Source organism: Ostrinia furnacalis, unplaced genomic scaffold (genome assembly GCF_004193835.3).
Source record: "Ostrinia furnacalis isolate ACB-3 unplaced genomic scaffold, ASM419383v2 OfSCF2414, whole genome shotgun sequence".
Lineage (NCBI taxonomy): Eukaryota > Metazoa > Arthropoda > Insecta > Lepidoptera > Crambidae > Ostrinia > Ostrinia furnacalis.
In genome coordinates, this window is record NW_021132653.1 from 452,073 (window position 1) to 471,366 (window position 19,294).

General features: G+C 34.8%; 1 protein-coding gene across 1 annotated transcript in view; it reads left to right on the plus strand.

Moving 5' to 3' along the window:
* Window positions 1-727: 727 nt before the first annotated feature.
* Window positions 728-19,294, plus strand: part of VGlut (Vesicular glutamate transporter) — a 57,189-nt gene continuing 38,622 nt past the window's right edge. Inside the window, exons 1-3 of the mRNA XM_028308348.1 lie at window positions 728-1,139; window positions 15,137-15,296; window positions 16,784-16,898. Coding sequence (XP_028164149.1) covers window positions 16,831-16,898 — 68 coding nt within the window. The 5' untranslated portion in view covers window positions 728-1,139; window positions 15,137-15,296; window positions 16,784-16,830. The remainder of the gene's footprint in view (window positions 1,140-15,136; window positions 15,297-16,783; window positions 16,899-19,294) is intronic.

A 19,294-nucleotide genomic window follows, 5' to 3' on the forward strand; every position in this document is an offset into this window, starting at 1 on the left:
AGTATTAATTTTCTCCTAAAAATAACTCAATAATACAAGTATCTCGATAATTGGTAATAACGTTGGAGCAAACGTTTCATAAAATAAATCTGATTAGCTGCTATTTCCGTCCCCATCCGGGAAAATTTACTTTTATGGGGCAAAGCTCCTTATCGCAGCTTCCACTTGAGCGGGAGCGGCGCGAACTACAAATCACTATTAGCGCAACTTGCCGCTCTCACATATTATGACGAATTCTTTGTTTGTGGGGAAAATAAGTACAAATAAAGGTAAGTAATAAAGGAGAAAATCATAGTACTTGATAAAATTATTAATTATCAAAAGCAGTTGAAATGGGAGAAAATCTTTAATATAAGCGAGGAGTTCATTTAAAGGGTCCAACAATTGTCTCTACCTTGAAAATTTATACTGTGATACCTAAGTATAAGTAGTTTCAAGTAGCTTAGCTTATTTCGGATTTCCACCCGACCTCGAAATGTTACGCATAAACATTCATGATTGTTAATGAGATTAATGGTCACAGTTTAGCTTTCCGAAAGTGATGAGTCCGAAACAAAACGTTAGAAGGCGTGAAGCCCCTAGGGAAAATTTATAAGCGCGCTGATTTCCTGTCTGGAAAATTTCAAATAGGGTGGGGATGGGCGCCGGAGGGGTGTGGGAGGGGGATGTAAACACAAAGCCCGCGCCGGGCCGGCAGTCACGTGGCGCGCTCGCCGGGGGCGCATCACTCTTAAGGGAGGCATCCGAACCGGACAAACAAACAACATCACAGTGACAACTTCCAACAGTGATCCACCACAAGTTAAGTCGCAACAAGTCCAGAGATACCTTAAGAGTGATGCCCTCCGGTGTGTCAGTGAACTCTCTAACTCCATACATGTCAAAACAACATATGAATACAACAATCGTAATGTATTGAATTAGAGTCTTGTATATAATACAACAACCACTCTAAAGAATATCAATACAAAACATATCAAAACAAATTTATCATATCTCTTTTAATTGTGTAACTCTATGTCTACTTATAATCGTACTAGTAAAAATATTTAACTCGTAGACTTTTTAATGTAATAAAACTACTTAATAATTACGAATCTTCAAACTTCATCTTCAAATATCTCCTGAAATGCCATCAGGTAAGTTTTTAATTTTATTTAATGTTTGTTAACTATGTAGTTTTTAATTTTAGATAGGTATAATATACACAGTACAACTGATATTACCTTAGACCTACATCTAATTCAAAATCATAATCATAATCATAATTAATAGGATATTAAGTTTTTGGCCTGGTACATATGGAAATCTTCATTCAAACAATAAACAATATTTTGCCAACTTTAATCTTCTATGTTATAGATTAAGGCTGAGTTACACAACCTTACTTTTACCATAACTTTAACGATAACCGGTGTTTTTTATATGGAGTTTGACAGATTTTTGATGTTTGCCAAAGTTACTACCCAGCCTAAGTATAATAAAACTAGTAATTATGTATAATTGTTTGTATATCTATCGTAGATCAATAATAACACTTCAGTATATCGTATAGGGGGATAAAAGACTACGACAAAATGTTATGTTAATATCACTTATTAAGTAGCTCATCTTACCTACATCCCTAATACCCAGACAAATATTTTTGCACGGCTATAAATTTTAGTTAAGACACGCCTTTTTGGTTTAACTTTACATGGGGCATATACAACGGTAAAATAATTGTAGGTAAGGAACTCCAATTCTGAATTATGGACATTGCCTATCTGTGTGTATATGGAAGTTGGACCAAGCACTGCCCAGAATATCCCAATGCATTTAGTCCTTCAGGCCAACACTAATCTAGAAGCCGAAGCGCTCCAAAATTATAAATGAAGAAGACCGATTAAGAGAAACGGCCTTTGAGTTGTAGAGTTCGACTCTTGGCTCTAGGTACATGAGATATGCAAACTTTTTCACAGTGCGAGCCATGCCAGATTGAACTTATTAACATTTTACATGATAACGTTTTGGTGAGATCTAATCTAATTTCAAATAACAGACGAAATTATAAAGGATGTTTTTTTAGAGGTATACAACTTTAAATTGCTATTTCTAGTGGCAGTTAATTTGATAGTTGGTGGTACATTTGTGATGAGTATATTTTGCCATTTCATAATTAAATAGAATTACTTCGGAACAACGCTTGAAAATTGTGTAAAAATGTATTTTGAAAAACATGGTTCAGTTTTCTATACAAACCCTATTACGGTCGACGTAATTTTCGTACCTTTTTATTCCTCACGAAGGATATTGACGTGGAAGAGCTATGGTTTCAACATGGTGGTGTAACCATCCAACCAACCAACAGCACGCGACACATTAAATTTATTGCGGGAAACATTCGATGAGCGCATAATTTCACGTAATGGATCTTTGAATTTGCCTCCACAATCGGGTGATCTCACACATATGGATTATTTTCTCTGGGGACACGTGAAGTCCACTACTGCGCAGATAAACTACGGAATTCAATGCCAACATTCGTCGCGTTATTACCGATGTATGGAAAGTTTCAATTAAATTGTTTAAATTTTAGAGGTAGAAAATATTGTTCAAGCAAGCGACGGTATGTCTATGGATAATCACAAAAAGTTACGTATTTTTTTCGCGGAGCGACGATCGACCTATCTCACCTCCCCAATGGCCGAAGCGCGACTGACGTTAACCGAATAGAACGCTGTGATTGGTTGCTGGTGTTTGGTTTAACGGCAATCTTGTATTATTACTCAAATTTTTAGGTACCTAAAATCGTGTGACCAACGTATTTCGCTTTCTCAATTCAAAATAATTATAAGAAGATATTTTTTTGACTATTGTGTGGAAAGTATATTTAATTACGATGATTTTAGTATATGATACACACAAATTGAATGAAAATTGTGAATGCAGTAACCAAATGTTTCATTGCAACCGAAGGTGTGACACGATGAGAACGCAAAAAATGACCCCGTTTTTTATCGTTTCATGTGATTTTTTCGTATTATTTTTGCTTCTATTACAATAAAATTTATTTTGTATGTAGCTAAATAGATATTTTATCATCTGATTTCAAAGTTATTGTTCTAACTTATACAGTTTATGAACTATTATTGTGTGACCATCAAATTTGAGTGTAAATGAGAAGTACCCATGTATGGTCCCAGTTGCTCGAAAAAGAAATTCAAAATTGGACATCTCGATTACGCTACATTTGAGCCAACCGTGGCGCCCTTAGGCTCGAAATCATTTTGAAGCATAAATGGCATAAGAACATCTTTTAAACAAAAGCAATACCATGTGAATCAAACATATTTTTACATTATTTCATTTTAAAGTGGTATACCTCTAAAAAAACATCGTATATGAGCAATTAGCTGACTCAGCAAAGTTAAACGTTGTTTTGCATATACATGTCTGAAAAATTCTCAGATCTACCAGTCGAAACATAGTGAGACTAGCACAGCAACGTATAAATATTATTATCTGTAAACACCTATGTTTCACAATAAATAATTTTGAATTTGAATTTACTGAATATAGTTACACACAAAACATAAGAATCGGTCAAGTCGTTTCGGAGGAGTTTTGTTACAAACTAGTAAATGTTAATTTGAACTGGGTACTTGTTTGTGAGAACTATGGAGAAAACTTTCAATCTTTCATTTTATTTTTTACATAAAATATTCGTGACTGTATCTAGGAATAGTGTTTTTTAACTTGATTAAAGTCGTGTCTTTCGGCTTTGATTTTAGTAGCCGAATATGGTGGATAGATAAAAACAGAGTAATTTCTGAATAAAGCCCAAAGCATTGAATATCCCAATAATAATTAAATTAAAATCATACTAAAATAGTTTCTTTTTACCCTAAATCTTGATTTTGTACCTACTTAAAATTTGATGATAAGTTAGTAGCCGAAATTAATAGAGAAATTAAAAAACTTGTTTCGGGGATGCTTCGTTTTCTTATAAAATATCCCTTGTCCCCATACCTACATATGGCGGTTCAACATTATTTTATAATAAGATGCCATAGAAAGATTCTATTACAATTAAGAGATGAAGCGTAATAAATCCGGTTCCATCACGATAGTAATCAGCATAAAAAGCTTTCCCCAAATGCGACTAATCGAATCACCGGACCTCCCCTGAAACATTTCAACTATACGTCAAGTGCTGTTTACATCGGCGGAGGCTTAATAGAGTTATTAAATTTAGCGTTAATTTATTCAATTTGCTCCGAGTTTGTAGACAATGGCAGCCGGGGGCGGAGCCCGGGAATCCCCGCCCACCGCACACCTGGATTCCGATTAGTACGTACTCGTATACGTACATTATTACAGTCGAATTCCATTTATGCATTTGGTAAAGGCAAATGAAACGTTGGAGCGGACGCGAAATTAAAAAAAAAGTAACATGGCGGACATGCTTTACCTAGTGNTGTGGAAAATCCCTCCCAGAACATTTCCACATTTAGTTGGAAATTTCTTTAGGAGGATTATTTTATTAATAAAAAATGTTAAATGAAGCTCAATTTTATTTAGCTCCTAGGTATTTCTTGATAGGTCATAAGATGAAAAAGTTATTATTTTTACACTAGGGCGAGTGAGCATCTTGATCTACTTGCTTTGTTTTCTCTATTAGATTCTTTGCAATCCTATACAGAGTACACCGGGTATTAAAAAGAAAATAAGCACTTCATTTACGCCAACATTTGAACTGCTAACGTTAATGATTTTTTTTAATTACCTTGATGTATCACGATCAAAACACCACACGGGCATATACATAGAATTCAATTCTGAGAAACCGTTGAAATGTCAATAAAATTGATACACTTACGAGTATATCATGGCTTCCCGCTACCTTTTCAAGAGGGTTGTATTCACGTACTTTTTTCTTTATTGTGCGAGATCGCCGTTAAGAGATCCTCCCAGAGGCGCAATCGGCGGGTAAACACCGCGAACTACCAAGGAAACCAATTGAGAAAATGCAGGAGGCTTTATTATTTTCTTTTCTGTGTTTATTTAGGTCCTTTAAAATATAAACTCTCTATGCGGTAACTGTTGGGAGAAAATAGCCTGGGATTAGGCTTAGTAGCGCCCATTGGAAGATTTCCACGGCTAGTACTGAGGCTGATAATTATGAGGGTATCATTTGAATCAAATCAAATCAAATAGTTTATTCAGTACTTAGGCCCTTTTCAGGGCGCTTATACAGGTTATACACGTCCCAATGAACTTTCTGTAGAAAAGGTATAATTATATTTAGATGTGAGATTGCGGTCCCTTTGCTACATTACCAAGTTACGTACGGAATACTTGCTGTATCGAATCTAAATACGATTTTGTGAATAGTATCTCCTTTCGAAAATTATACGTTTTCTTATATTCTTCTTTTGTTAAAATTGGTCATCGAAATCTACAAAAACGTTTCTTTGTCTCTACATTTGTAGCATCATTATTTTTTAGTACAACTTTGTCACTCACCCACTACTCACCTAAGTCCGATCACGCCTGAAAATTCAAGACTATTTTTACTGTAGATTTTTGGTGCTGCTGAAAATTTCTTGTGTGCTTGTAAAACATGTCAGCGCACCGATGACAAACCGCTCGCACCACACCCATGGAAACCTGCGTTTTAGTGCTCTGTAAAAGTAAAAAGGACAAAAAATCCTTTGTCAACAAAATACATGAAAGGTTATTCAATGGTTAAAGGAGTATGTAAGCTGTCCAGTGTACACTGTCCAGGGTGCAGTTTTTAGACGGTTTATCAAAATACGAGATTTTTTCATTCACTTGTGTATTAAGCAATATTGCATGCACAAAATCACATAAAATAATATCTTTCAGTATCTTGGAATCGTGTATCAAGTAGCAATTTTATTACGTTGCGAGACAGCGTGTAAGCAGGCCCCCGAGGAGCGATTTGTTGGCAAACACCCGACGGCTCCGCGCTGCAACCGCGAGGTTTATTTCACTTGTATTGTTATTCGATATCCTTCGATTTTATTTGAATTCAAGGGTTGGTTTTTCTTCTGACAGACTTACCCGTATAATATCTACGAATTTATTTTCGTACTAGTACTCATTTGCATGGACCAATGGACCACTACATAGTCTTATGGTTTGTTTTGTATAATTTAGGATTACTCTAGTTTAGTAGAGTTACTCGAACGTATTTTTGGTTCGTATTTGAGAAAATGTTTCAGGAAATTAATTTTAGAAAATTTGAAATACATACTTTTCTGTTTTAATCAAAATATACTTCTAAGGATAAGTAGACTTAATTATTCTGTACCCTTCGTGCTTTTATCAGGCTTAAAACTAATGAAGCTATGACTTAAATCAAAATCTATTAGCACTGCAGTAATAAGCGGCACGAGCCCGAAGAATTTAATGTACCGACTCAAAGTTTTCGCGATTGAGTTCACAATTTTCTATATTGAATCGAGAGAGTGGTCTGGAAGAGGTTGCTATGATACCTTACAGAAGTTAATAAGTCATAAATGGTGTGGGGGAGGGAGATGGGGTGATGGCATCGCTTTGTGTTGGAAAGGGAGGGCTGCCCCTCAGGTGGCGCGGTGTTGTGCAATCGTGTGGAAAAAGGTGCGTTTGCTGGAGCTGTGAGGTGTCACAGATTTAATGTGTTTCTGACGACATAGTTGTCTGGTAACGATTCGGAATAAAAACGGGTTTATTTGTAATCTAACGGAGCAAGATGATATTGAGGAATGCAAATCAGAACTCATGAAATTTCTGAAAATTCATATAATACCNGAAATACCTAATTTTTTATAGTTAGCGTAATAAAAATAAAGTAATCCCAGAAATCTTAAATTACAATCTATCTTATTTGAATGTTTTAATATTATTCAAACTATTTTAAATAATAAAATAAATAAATCCATACAGTTTACACGGCACTATCTAGGCCCAAACTAAGCAAAGCTTATAACTATGGGTACTAGATAGGCCTTTTTAAAGTATTTTGTTTGCTTGTGTTTCATTGAAATATTAAAAAATATTCATATATTAAGAAATATATCAAGCGAAACTATGTATTTAAAAAGGCCCATGCTAAGATTTCTACTCCCATTATAAGTAGGCATCGACCCCTAAAACGGCTTTTAAAAGGTATTTTGTTTTTGAGCACGCGTTCCGCTGAAGTAGCGATAGGCGCTGAGTGCGCTCTATCGAGTGGGCGATCGCGGCTAAGTGCCGATCGCTCCTCGTTTGCAGATGTGCATTACGGTAAAAGAACTTAAGAATAATGGGCAGTGATTTTAATACTTGTAACTGAGAGAAATGGGACTATAAAACTTGTGACACGGTTGCAGTAACACAGCCAAAACGCCAAGCTAATAGGTACTCACGTACGCTCAGTTTTATTACGAGTATAACGCGAAAATCTTATAATTGTATGCCACAAGTAATGTATAACATTTGACAGGTAATTTACTTGTAAAGTTCTTGATTTTCTAATTTTTATCACGAGATTTATTTTATTTAAATAATAAGTAATAGGTTTGGACATGAAAAAGGTTTTTTGAAGAATTCATTCGAAACGAAAGTAATGTTAAAGGAGTTCTGCGGTAACATACAAAAAAAAACGTACACTCGAATGGAGAACCTGCTCCTTTATTTGAAGTCGGTTAAAAATAAGTTACCTTATTTCATGACTAAGGTTTGCTATAACTATAAAATGGTTTTAGACAATAGAAATGGAACATAAAATTGTATTCTAATGCTAACTTTGAATACTCTAGCGTCCTTCTACCAAATTTTTAAGTCTGTCTATGTAGACGACTTTGAGAAAGATTCTGTTACAGTAATTTTATAATTCTTATGTTTTTTTTTTCAAACCTTTCTTCGAAAATCTTGTAAATAAATCCCTACACTACCTACTATTAATGTTTTGTCATTCGATTAATCTTCAAGTTTTATTGAATACGGTTTTTTGTTAGTTTTAAAAATCTTAGCCAATCTGCATCCATCAGGCTTAACATAAAATATGATGATTGCTGATGACCATTAAAGGTGCATCTTACTTTATAGTGTCTCTACCCTTTAACTTCACTTGAATAGTGCCTTACTCATTCACAGCAGCAGCAGTTGAAACCCCCAAAACTAATTTGAATTAGTTTGCATTCCAGTTTCAGCGATTTTAAATTTGCTGAGCAATTATGATACGGTTTGTAATAATCGAGTCAGCGGTTTTTGAACTATTTAACTGGATTGCGCCAGCCCCTCCGTCACGGCTCTTAGAGGAGCGCATCCATCACCACGGGAGGGCCCCGGTTTGTCAGGCAGTTTAGTGCGAACGTTTATATGTGGTGGGACAGATTTTAAAAGCACCATTAAAATTTTTAATGTATTCTCGTTTTAGTACGACGATACTACGAATAAAATGATCTTCAGTTTTATACAGATAAGATCAATAAAATTATAAATCATTACTAATATTTTTATTTTTGATCTTAAGATGAAATTATTTTATGAGTAACTCTATATTTTAATTAAACATTTATCGGCATAGTTAATTGAAATCATCATAACGTACCTAAATAGGCCTCCTGTTTAAACCTAAGCCACAGTGGCAAGTTTTGCCTGTATGTTGTATCTAGTTAGAGGGATTGTTTAATTGAATTTCAAGATGTATAATTATAATAAGATGACAATTTAATTAAATACTTAATAAATTCAGCAAAAGAGATTGTTTAATAATTGATAATTATCTTGATACTTTTTCTATTAAACCTATGGGCGTAGTGAAAATTTCCTACATTTCCTTAAATATGTCGAATATGTAGCCATATTATAAATATGACCTTTTCCGATTGATAACTAAATGAACTGGGATGGTTCTTGCGAAGTATAACAGAAATAAATGTTTTTCTTTCTTTCTTTCAAATCAATCTGTTTTAAGAGATGGCTCGAAACGTCAAGAGACAGATATAGACTACTCTACCAAAGTAAAGCTGAACGAAGTGTACTCATTTTTAGATAAGGCTTAACTTGGAAATTGTAGTTAAATGTAAGTTAATTGGTAAAGCGTTTCACAGTGTCTTAAAATATCTATTAAATTAACGAAAAATTAACATACACTTCTTACAGGTTAACAAATCTATTTGATTAAATGCAATGACAAGTAAGTATAAGACTGAGTTGCACTACTAACTTTGACCGTAACTTTGACGTTAACCGGTGTTTTTTGTATGGATTTTGACAGATTTNATAATACCTAATTTTTTATAGTTAACGTAATAAAAATAAAGTAATCCCAGAAATCTTAAATTACAATTTATCTTATTTGAATGTTTTAATATTATTCAAACTATTTTAAATAAATCTATACTTATAATTATTTATGTATGATTTATGTACTTTTCCTAAATTAAGTTAAGTTAAATTGTTTTTAATTACCTAAATGTTATTCTGAGCTTTGTTACGTCTTGTTTGAATAGTGTAATTGGTACTACCGTTCTATTCATGAATAAATAAATAAATAATAAATTTGTAGAGAGGTCAATTCTGTACATGAAATATATTTTCAAAATAACTATCAGGGGGTGATTAGTGATCGATACTGATGCCAAAAATGCAATCAGTAAATTTTTTGTCAGTCTGTCTGTCTGTCTGTCCGTCTGTATGTTCCTTATAGAAACAAAAACTACTCGACGGATTTTAACAAAACTTGGTACAATTATTCTTCATACTCCTGGGCAGGTTATAGTATACTTAGGAATTCCCACGGGAACAGCAATTAGTGGAAAAATCCTTTTGTATGAAAAATCTAAACCGCTTCAGTTAGATGCTTGAAATTTGGTATGCAGTGACCTTAGTAAACTAATTCCCACGGGAACGGGAATTGCTGGAAAATCCTTTTGTATGAAAAATCTAAACCGCTTAAGTTAGACGCTTGAAATTTGACAAGTAGGTATCTTAATAAACTTAAAGCTTAGTTACAACAAGGAATTCCCGAAATTCCCACGGGAACGGGAATTAGTGGGAAAATCCTTTTGTATGAAAAATCTAAACCGCTTCAGTTAGATGCTTGAAATTTGGTATGTACCTAGTGACCTTAGTAAACTAATTCCCACGGGAACGGGAATTGCTGGAAAATCCTTTTGTATGAAAAATCTAAACCGCTTAAGTTAGACGCTTGAAATTTGGCATGTAGGTATCTTAATAAACTTAAAGCTTAGTTACAATAAGGAATTCCCGAAATTCCCACGGGAACGGAAATTAGCGGGAAAATCCTTTTGTATGAAAAATCTAAACCACTTAAGTTAGACGCTTGAAATTTGGCATGCAGGTACAGTCACGGAATGAAAAGGTTCGTCAGTTTTCAAATTGATTCCTTCAACAATCGCGAGCACATATTACCTTTTGAAACTATGTTACAGAATAATCTCGAGTTAGAGAAAATGATCTTTAACTGTTCGTCAGTAAAGTTCAAAATTGTTCAGATCAAAGTTGTTTGACGATTTATCTTGTCAAGAAGTCTATTATGATTGATAAACTAAAACCTTCTTGTTGGTTCAACCTGCCATTTATTATTTCTATTAAATAAAAAAAAAAACTATTGTCAAATGGTCAATGTCATCATTGCATTGCACTGATGGAATAGAAAATCAAGCAAAACCGTAATCGTTAGCAAACGTCATATTTATTTAAATGTTAGCAGCACTGTTTCTTGCTCGTTTATGTTGGCAGGTTTGACTCTTACAGTACCTAGTGCAGGCGAAAACCGACACTAAGGTGACGAACCTTTTCATTCCGCGACTGTACCTTAGTTAACTTAAAGCTTAGTTACAACAGGATATTGCAAAATTCCCACGGGAACGGGAGTTAGCGGGAAAAAACATTTGAATGAAAAAATCTAAACCGCGTAAGATGATGAAGGGGGTAAAACGGGATCCACGCGTACGAAGTCGCGGGCGGCCGCTAGTAAAATAAATAAATCCATACAGTTTACATTACATGGCACTATCTAGGCCCAAACTAAGCAAAGCTTATAACTATGGGTACTAGATAGGCCTTTTTAAAGTATTTTGTTTGCTTGTGTTCCATTGAATTATTAAAAAATATTAAATACTTCGTACCCGTGAATCCCGTTTTACCCCCTTCGGGGTGGATTTCCGGAAAATTATGTGATGTATACCTACCACTATTAATTTTCTTGTTTAATGCAATAAACAATTGAATTTGATTCATCGTTTTGGAATATCTCATTGTTTTCCGTTCCCTTATAGCCTTTAGGGTTCATCAAGCGAAACTATGTATTTAAAAAGGCCCATGCTAAGATTTCTACTCCCATTATAAGTAGGCATCGACCCCTAAAACGGCTTTTAAAAGGTATTTTGTTTTTGAGCACGCGTTCCGCTGAAGTAGCGATAGGCGCTGAGTGCGCTCTATCGAGTGGGCGATCGCGGCTAAGTGCCGATCGCTCCTCGTTTGCAGATGTGCATTACGGTAAAAGAACTTAAGAATAATGGGCAGTGATTTTAATACTGGTAACTGAGAGAAATGGGACTAAAAAACTTGTGACACGGTTGTAGTAACACAGCCAAAACGTCAAACTAATAGGTACTATCAGTTTTAATACGAGTATAACGCGAAAATCTTACAATTGTATGCCACCAGTATGTATGACATTTGACAGGTAGTTTACTTGTAAAGTATTTAAATGGGTCTAAATATTCTAATTTTTATCACGATATGTATTTTATTTAAAGAATAAGTGGTTTGGATATGTTTCTACAAACAATGTTTTTTGAAGAATTCATTCGTAACGAAAGTAATGTTGAAAAATAAGTTGCCTAATTTCATGACTCAGGTTCGCTATAACTATAAAATGGTTTTTAGACAATAAAAATGGGACATATAATTGATTTTTATAATGTCTAATGCTAACCTAACTCTCGAATCAGCAATACAGCCCTTTGAATACTTAATCTAGCGTCCTTCTACCAAAATTTTAAGTCTGTCTATGTAGACGATTTTGAGAAAGATTCTGTTCAAACCTTTCTTCGAAAATCTTGTAAATAAATCCCTACACTACGTACTATTAACTAATATTTTGTCATTCGATTAATCTTCAAGTTTTATTGAGTACCTACCTGAGTCTTTTGTTGGTTTTAAAAATCTTAGCCAATCTGCATCCATCAGGCTTAACGTAAAATATGATGATTGCTGATGACCATTAAAGGTGCACCTTACTTTATAGTGACTCTACCCTTTATCTTCACTTGAATAGTTCCTTACTCATTCACACAACATTGCTTAGCAGTTGAAACCCCCAAAACTAATTTGAATTAGTTTGCATTCCAGTTTCAGCGATTTTAAATTTGCTGAGCAATTATGATACGGTTTGTAATAATCGAGTCAGCGGTTTTTGAACTATTTAACTGGATTGCGCCAGCCCCTCCGTCACGGCTCTTAGAGGAGCGCATCCATCACCACGGGAGGGCCCCGGTTTGTCAGGCAGTTTAGTGCGAACGTATTTATATGTGGTGGGACAGATTTTAAAAGCACCATTAAAAATTTTAATGTATTCTCGTTCTAGTACGATGAGACTATGAACAAATTATATTATGACCTTCAGTTTTGCTTGAACAAGATCAATTATTATAAATCGTTATTGACATTTCTATTTGACCTTTAAATGAAACTATATTAAAACTAACTCTATTTAATTAAACAATTATTGTGGCTTTGTTAACTAAAACTCATGTCATCTACGCCGTACTTTAGGTACGGCATGATAGTTTTAGTTAGGGCTCCTGTTTAAACCACAGTGGCAAGTTTTGTCTTTATTTTGTATCTGGCTAGAGGGATTGTTCAGACTGAACTTCAAGATTTATAATTATAATTTAATTGAATAATCAATTCAGCAAAAGAAATTGATTAATAATAATCATCAACTCTTTTATATTAAATCTCTGGCGCAATGAAAATCGATGATTGTTATAAGTTTTGAGCCTTGGTAGGATAAAGTATAGTTACATTTCCTTAAATATCTCGAATATGTAGCCAATAGCCATATTATAAATATGTCCTTTTCTGATTTATAGCTAAATCATCATTTCAGCCACAGGACGTCCACTGCTGAACATANTGGATTTTGACAGATTTTTGACGTTTTTCAAAGTTAAAGTAAGATGGTGCAACCCAGCCTAAGAGTAGGATTTTTAAAGCAAAATGTAAGGTAGGTTTTAATTAATCACAGAGAACGGTTTAAAAACATTTGGATACAAACAAGTAAAATCCAATGCGATCAATCTAAAAAATGATCAAATCCAAAACGGCAATATATCAAAGGCTTCATGAAAAAGTGAGCATAAAAAAGTTAAATCGGTCGGATGGGCAGATATTCTGATTCAAACGCCGCCTACTCGGCGTAGCGATATGAATCATATTTGTTGGAGCCACGAAAATCAGATATGGTACGTCGTTTTTGAAGATCGCTTTAGGTTGGGGAAATACATCAGACCGCAGTCGTTTAGAAAATCCTCAATATCTCGAAAAACACCTGACCTAGCTTCATGAAAAGCTGATTGAAGCTTTTTATTTTTAATAAACAAAAATGCGTACTTTTTCTAGTATGTTTGGTTTTATAAAACTAGTAAGTTACTTTTTAATATACCTACATAAATAAACAATTTATATCCAACCATTTTATTTTCTAACCTTTTCTTTGCGGTCCAGTTTATTATGTCATCATAACTTATTTTGTTTGTATTGGAAAATATCTAAAATATCTGTGCCGGAAACAAGACTACGTACAACGTACGCACACGTAGTCTTGTTTCCGGCACAGATATTTTAGATATTTTCCAATACAAACAAATATGGTGTGAATTTTCATAGTTATTTGGATAGACAAATATATATTCTTAATAAAAATGTGTTTCAAATAGGTAATCAATTCAATGCCAATGCGACTCCTGCGTTAAATTTTCTTTTGTGAAAAGAACACTGAACCCGTATTATTCAGACCGGTTAAGGTGTTTACTGGATTAGAATCATAAATGAAGCCTTTTTGTTTAAAATGGAAAGCTGTGAAAATTTCTGGATTTATCTTTTTCATAGAAACCTACGTCTTTCTTTCTTCAATCTATTGAAAGAAATATCTGTGAATCTAATAAGTATAACCGTTGCCACATCCATCTTGAGCTTATACAGGATCGTTAGACCGCGCGCGGTGGACCGAGGCAACTTCATTTGCGGGCTCCTCTGGCCGTGAAATGAAGTCGGCCCAATATTACGTCGATACGGTTACATTACAGACGCAAACGAGTTCCGATGGACTCGCTGATCTCGCGTTTGTCTCATTTCCGAGGGGAGCTAGTCCTATTTTTAATAGAGGATGATTATGTCAGCAGTTTTTTGTTTTAGAATTTGTAGGTTTAATCCGATTTTACGGGTATTGGCTGATTTATGTGTTTGTTAATTTAAAATGAGACGTATCAGAAATTGTATTGCAATCTGCGATTTCAAAGTTACAGTAGATAAGACAGTGGTTCTTTAGGTTATTAAGGAAAATAGAAATCGTTTTGGATTTTACACACTTTTTTGTACTTTGGGTTCAAATTGATTTACTGTTTTAATTTTTAAACGACGAAGAATAAAGAAAAATAATCAAGCTAATGAAAATTTCAATGAAATTTTTATAAAGTAACATAGCTTTATGTTGATATTGAATTGGGTGGATATCGAACGAAAAACCTTTATGAGGGGCTTGAATGATCAAAAACATGTCAATGATATAGAAAATTGATGTTTTGAATAGACGGTGACTAAATTATGGGTTATTTTGATTGGTACTTTTCATGGATTTTCATAATCATAATAACGAATACTTATAAAAGACGAATTCATTCACCAAATGGTGGAGCTATGTAAAGTTTAATTAAAGTGAACAAGTGAAGCCTAAACATGAGAGTAGCACATTTAAATCCATTAAGCTAGACTCAGCATTCGTTTGTGGCATACCACATATCATGGCTGCTTTCCGTGCGAATTCAAGCCGAGGCTTTTGTGGGTGCATGTTACCCGTACTTTGGACCCGCTGAATTTTTTTCTGAAAACTAAACACCACGCCTCTTTACAGGTTGTCCGGGATTGGTCGGTTCGCATCTGTTACCGTAGCGGTGCGGGCCAATGAGGCGGGCGGCTACGCGCAGCCGTAGCGCCGTAGCCCGAAGGCGCGCGGGGCGCTACGCCATCGACAGACGCTACGAAGGAGCTGCTACGTCTGGAATCTGAAAAATGTAAGTACTCCACTGGAATTTCTTTTAAAAATCAGCCAGATATTGAATTTGTATCCTTAGAATTCAATATTCGGATTGTGCGTCGAGTTCCTATCGATTTTTACCTTGCCATATAGGTGTGTGCATATAATGTACGTATAGTACATACAAACGTACTATACCTCTATATCTACTCAGCTAGTGATGGTTATGTAAGTAGATTATGTGTGTGTGCCGTTTCCTTGTTGGTGAAAATTATGTAATATCAACGAATTAGCTAAGACTGCAATATCGGTGAAGCAAACAAAGAACTGTTTCGAGGATATTCCATTTTATTAATTTATTTGATAGAGAGGTTTTATTAATCTTTCATTGTTGATACATTTTCAAAATGGCGGCTACAATTTTAAGCAATTACCATACGTCGATGCTGTAATCAACGTTAATGTGAATTATTAGACGATAAATTGAGTAATAGATAATTGGTTTCAAGATAAATTTTAACGTTGCGTTAATTTTTATTCATTTTTCAAGCAGGAAATTTTTTTTTTGTTTAGTAATATTGAAAATGCAGACAACAGTTAAATCCTTTTGTACCCTTTGCACCACCGGCCTGCACCACTGGTGGTGCAAAGGGTATTTTTAAATCCCTCTTGCACCACCAACAAATAGTGCTGTGCTACCATCGAATGTAAAACTAGTAGTAAGACTGTAAAATATTTAATAATTTAATTGTTATAAATAAATCAAAACCTACCTAAAAGTTTTAATTTGTGTGTGTGTAAGTGCCTATAAACATTTCACTTCAGACCCACGATACCCCGGGCCTACATCCTACATACTACGAATAAAGTACCAGGGCAACATAACTATAAAGGAGCTATTTGTCATATTTGTCATATTTATGATACATGTTTATTTCTCGGGTCAACCAAGAAGAATTTGATATAGCTCCTTTATGATTATGTTGCCCTGGTACTTTAGGAATTATTCGTTGTATGTAGGTATGTCACTGTCCAGTAGTTTCGGAGCCTATTCAGTACAAACAAACAATCAAATCTTTCCTTTTTATAATATTAATATTATATGATTATAGTTAATCGTTTTACAGTTAATGGTAGGGCCGCACTATTGGTGGTGCAAAAGGGATTAAAAAATACCCTTTGCACCACCAGTGGTGCAGGCCGGTGGTGCAAAGGGTACAAAAGGCAGTTAAATTGCTTCTGTAGAAGCGGAAGTTTAAAAATTAATAATTTCGCAATAAATCAAGCTGATTATTAACAGCATTTATCTGTTGCAATTATATCTCTGTAGTCTGCTCTGTTCAACCTTGAACCAGGGGCATCGCCGAGTTACCGACATTTTTACTCTTACGACAGACCTCGATTATCTTCCGAAATATTGCATTATATTACATTCTTTAATTGTATCTAGAGTCAAGTAAACCTAATTGTGTGAACTTCAATCTTTTTACTGCTGGCCTAAACTCCTGAATATGTCTTATACAGGTGTTAGCGAGCCGGCAGAGCCAATTGATGAGGGAGACTGCAACACCATGCAGGGGCTCCAAGCCGCTAAAGACAAGGCCTCCGGCCTGTTCGCCAACAAACCCCTTGTTTTCAAGTAAGTGTATCGTATTTCTTTTATATTTCTGGTTTTGTGGTCACTAAGCGGAAATCTTAAGCTAAGTAATTTTATCGTTTTAAGATCTGATTATGGATTTCCGCAAAGTAACGCCTGATATGATTACGTCCGGTAATTGAGAACCAAGAACTGAAGATAGGGCATAAGTTACAGTTTCAGGAGTAACTAACGATTTTACATTCATCAGTTCCGAATTTGTCTTAATTGATATAATTTTAATCGTGATTTGTGATAGAACATAAAATATTTATTATGTTACTCAAGTCAAGCCTCTACTTGAGAAAAACATTTTTTTATCCACAAATGTATTTATTGTGTAAGTAGGTCGATGTTATATGTTTTGAAGTTTTTTAAAATCCTACATTTGTTTTGAAAATTCTACACCTAACGTCTTTTTACGTAATACGTGTCATAATGATTAATGTTTATATTAGTTTTTGACATTTAACCTTCTATTTCCTGATTACATATTTGGGGAAAAGAGTTATTATCGTATTATGTATTGTGACTCATCACGTAGAATACGGAGAAATGACGAATTCTGATCAAACATAATAATAATGGTCATAACTTGTTAACTGTAAAACACATGAAAATGTCTTTATGATATTTATGCACAAAGCTATTGAAATACTTACTATTATACTTATATATACGGAGATAATTTGATGAAATTTTATATTTTTGTCACTAAAAGCTTGCCAAGTACAACATTTCCCAGGATAAACCGAATATAACAGAAAGTCACAATCTAGCAACATCCTGTCCGCGGATCCAGAATTTTAGTTTACGGTTGAAAAATTTTATAGCCCATCCCTTAAAAATTTTATTTTCCCCGAGCTCAAATTTAACGTCCCGGAATGGTGTTGCGGTAACCTAACGTGAACAATACACGACGGCACGTACTACATGTAGTTGTGCTTTGGGTTTTTACTTTAGTACAGTGTAATAGTACCCACCTTGTAGTAAATTTAATGGATATTGACGATTTGGTGGAGGTCGCGGGAAGCACCTAGATGCGGACAGCGCAAGGCCGGTCGTTATGAAAATCTGGTGAATCTGTTCTGTACTATCATATTATGTAACATCAAATATGATGTACCACATTCTGCAAATAAATCATTTTCATTTTCTACGGGGAAGGTGTGCAGCCTTTAAGCCTTAATTTCCAATTGAAATAGTAAACTATACAAGACTTACGAGTTATGTTTAGGGACACACGAGTTATAAAGGCGATTACAAGTGGGTGGGAATGTTTAATAGTTCGGTTTACATCAAAATTATACTTTGCCAATTGAGTAAAGGTTCTCGCCTCAACTTTGGTTATTCATTGACACACCAATCGAAAAATTATTTGGTTAAGAATTAAAGGCTTTAAGAAACCACTGTCTTATCCAGTATCTTAAGGGAGTTAGTAACTGAGTCGAGTAACTTAACGAAGTTATCAATTTACCTAAATCAGTAATGCCGCTACTTTTGAAGTCTGAACCAAAGATGCGACCACAGTTATNTCAGTTATTACCTACAACTGATGCGGTAGAGGACAAAGACAATTCTTCGCAGGGCACGTCAAGCCATCAATTTGATTAAATTCAAACGTCTTTACTCAGAATCAGAGCCATGGTTTCAGTTATGATCCATCCACTTGATAAAATCGAGGATTTCTTTATTGTTTTACTTCTAGATATTGTCAAATCTTGCTTTCAAAGAGTCTTTAAAATTTTGCCTTACCTACCTACAGTGCAGTGCTACAACGTTCTTCTTCTTATCATGTCGACAAAAAACCTATACGGTATCAGCCCAAAACTCCGCTACAAGAGTGGCGTTGTCAGTAGCACTCTGCTTGCAGTTGTTTGGGCACGTAGGGCACGACATCTACAACGTTAAAAGACAGAGAAATATAATACTTCCATAGATATTTTCCATAGAATTCCCTGATCACAATGCTCACTCGTATCCCAGCAAAGCGGGCCGTGCGCACGACGACACAAATCTGGATAATGTGTTTGTTATCAGTGCGGCGCATTGACACACAAATCGAAAAATTCTGTGTGTTAGTTAGTGTCCATTTTCGTGAAGAATTGAAGAAACCCGATTGTCTTATTTATCTCAAAGCTATATCAATACAAATCAGTAATGCTGTAGTAATCAGCAGTACTCTTGAAGTCGGAACCAAAGATGCGACCTCAGACCTCTATACTTATTATAACTGATGCGGTAGAGGACAAAGACAATTCTTCATAGGGCACGTCAAGCCATCAATTGTATTAAATCCTGTCAAACGTCTGTACTCAGAGCTACGGTTGTGTAGTCCGGTTGTATGATCAATCCACTAAATTTAAAATCAAGATTTTTTTTATTTGTTACACTGAGTT